At 54.0% G+C, this 2,422-nt stretch overlaps 1 protein-coding gene across 3 annotated transcripts in view; it reads left to right on the plus strand.

The window, feature by feature from the left end:
- The window catches only part of LOC106526542 (uncharacterized), a 10,657-nt gene that overhangs the window by 5,279 nt on the left and 2,956 nt on the right, over window positions 1–2,422 (plus strand). For all 3 annotated transcript variants that reach the window (XM_014021170.1, XM_014021169.1, XM_014021171.1), the window contains exon 2: window positions 401–2,255. In XM_014021170.1, coding sequence (XP_013876624.1) covers window positions 422–2,255 — 1,834 coding nt within the window. In that variant the 5' untranslated portion in view covers window positions 401–421. The remainder of the gene's footprint in view (window positions 1–400; window positions 2,256–2,422) is intronic.

Below are 2,422 nucleotides of genomic sequence, written 5' to 3' on the forward strand. Positions count from 1 at the left end.
GCTAGCAGCCTCGCACCGAGGACCTATCCACGTCATCATTTACCCAGAATGCTTTGTGTGGAAATAAAATGGCCCCGTCCATGTTAAACTATAGTTTTAAAAATTTCCTACAGTATTTTTAGTCTTTATTTTACAGTTAAAATATATGTTTATCAAATAAAGTCTAATGTTACAACTAATCAAGGTCCCTTTAAAGATTTCCCCTTTGATGTCACTTCCTGTTTCACTTTGGCTGAGCCACATCCAAAAGAAAATAGACCAGTTATGAGACAAAATGGGTAAAATTATGTGTATTATGATAATTTTCTTAAGTGTAAAGATGTTTTCTTTGACTTTTTGTGTTTTAAAGGATAGGCGTGTCACAGACACTTTACCTCCTTGTGTTTATTTACTCTTTCAGAAAACAGAATTGCAAAACCTCATGGATTTGGTGGATATTTGTGCAGCCACCTCCACGGGAGATCACAAACCCTGTGTGAAGAAGAGGAAGAGGAGCGGGCACACACGTCTCCAGCTCAGGAAGGCTGCCGTTCGGCCCCCAGCCATGCAAGGCCGAGATAAGCCCGGACCAAAGCAGATAGCGGAGGAGGAGACCGCCGCGTGGCTTCCGCCRAAGAAAGCCCCACAGGAAGTCGACGGCACGCTCAGGTTCCCGTGTCCTCGGTGTGAGGACGCCTCGGCGTTCGCTCCGAAAGACTTGTCGGGACATTTTGTGGACAAACGCGGAGGGAGCCCGCCGGTTTTCTCCTGCCCCGTGTGCACCTTCAGCACCGACGAGCTCTCCCTCCTTCAGGTTCATCTCTTAAGCCACAAGGACACTTTCTCCAGCTGCTGCTTGTGCAACGATAACGTGCCGCGCACCTGGCCCGAGTTCCGCTCCCACCTGACGGCGTTCCACTGCTCAGGCGGCAGATACTCATGCGAGACGTGCAGGAGTTTCTCCTCGGGYGACTTCAGAGCGTTCCTGGAACACATTCACAAACATAATTTAACCCTGGAGGGTGCCGGGGACAAACGGGACGGCAAAACTCCGGCCCGTCGGCTCCGCGGCTCCGAGGAGCCGGAGAAACRGTCCGTCGCTAAGCTCGTCAAAGCCGACCACGTTGGCCAGAGGGGGGTCCGCTCCGTCCCCGGAGGTAAGACCAGRACGACCAGGAGTTCGGTGAGGGAGACCTGCTGGCTGCCGCAGGACTGCCTGTCTCTGCCGGGGAGACAGTTCCTGGATAAATACTGCTACCTGTCCGACCCACAGGCCACGCTGCAGGAGACCCAGCACTTCCTGATGGAGACCGTAGCCGCCGAAACCGACGACCAGAAGTGGACCGAGGCTCTGAAAACGGTCCTGTCGAGCGTTCCCCCGGACATGAGTCTCTACCAAACGGAGGAGGGCGTCGACGCGTCGGACCTGGCCGTCCTCACGGTCAAGAACAAGATCACCGTAGCTCAGAACTACGCCAAGAGGTTGAAAATGTCCGCGGATAAGAAGGCGGTTTGTCCCGAAGGCMACGCCGGCGATGGGAACGAGAGCGAGCGGAAAGATCCAACCCGACGTCGGCAGAACAAACTCAACGACCTCKCACCGTCTGAGCCGTCTCCGTGTGCGGCAGCGCGGGAGAACAGGGAGAACCGGGAGCTGAWGATGAACTCTGAAGGGAACGCCGACAGAATCCATGCTTCAGGAGATCTAAAAGACGAGGGGCTGGAGAGGACGCTCGACGTCCCGTCCATGAGCAAGACGCAAAAGAGACGACGGAGAAGAAAGTCCAGGTTCAAAAAGAACAAGAAGAAGACCTTCAACATGGTCCTGAAGAACCCAGAGGAGAAGCAGTGGCTCTCACAAACGCCTGCGTCTCCTGAAGGACCGTCTGATCCTCGGACGACTCCAGAGACGGTCGAGACGAACCCCCAGGACCCCCCTGAAACCAGGACTTTGATTCATCAGTCAGAACCTGGAGCTGGATCACCCTGCTGCTCTGTAGAAACATCCGGACCTGAAGATCCAACCAGAACCAAAGCTGCGACAATCGAAGGATCTACCTCCCCTCCTCAGGGGGCGCCGGACGACTCGAAGCAGTCCGGTCTTTGCTCACAGGCAGGAGCAGACGAGCACAGATCAGCCGATGGAAGAGTCCGGTCCAACCAGAGGGCTGCTCCTGAAGACGTGAAACTCCAGAACTCCACAGATGGTCCCGCCTGTCGAACTGCGGAGGAAGAACCGAGCCCAGCTGCTGCTGCTGCAGCTGCTGGACCTCAGGGTGAGTCTTCTGCTGGTCACCGTTCAGTTAGGGCAAAATTTATCATCTGCAACCAGGGCCGTCACTATGTTTTAAGGACAAGGGGGCTTAGCCCCCAGGAGACGCACAGAATTTTTGTATATTATATACAGTATTTGTAATGTGTCCTCTCTCTGTCTATATATATA

Source organism: Austrofundulus limnaeus, unplaced genomic scaffold (genome assembly GCF_001266775.1).
Source record: "Austrofundulus limnaeus strain Quisiro unplaced genomic scaffold, Austrofundulus_limnaeus-1.0 Scaffold280, whole genome shotgun sequence".
In the NCBI taxonomy this organism is placed as follows: Eukaryota; Metazoa; Chordata; class Actinopteri; order Cyprinodontiformes; family Rivulidae; genus Austrofundulus; species Austrofundulus limnaeus.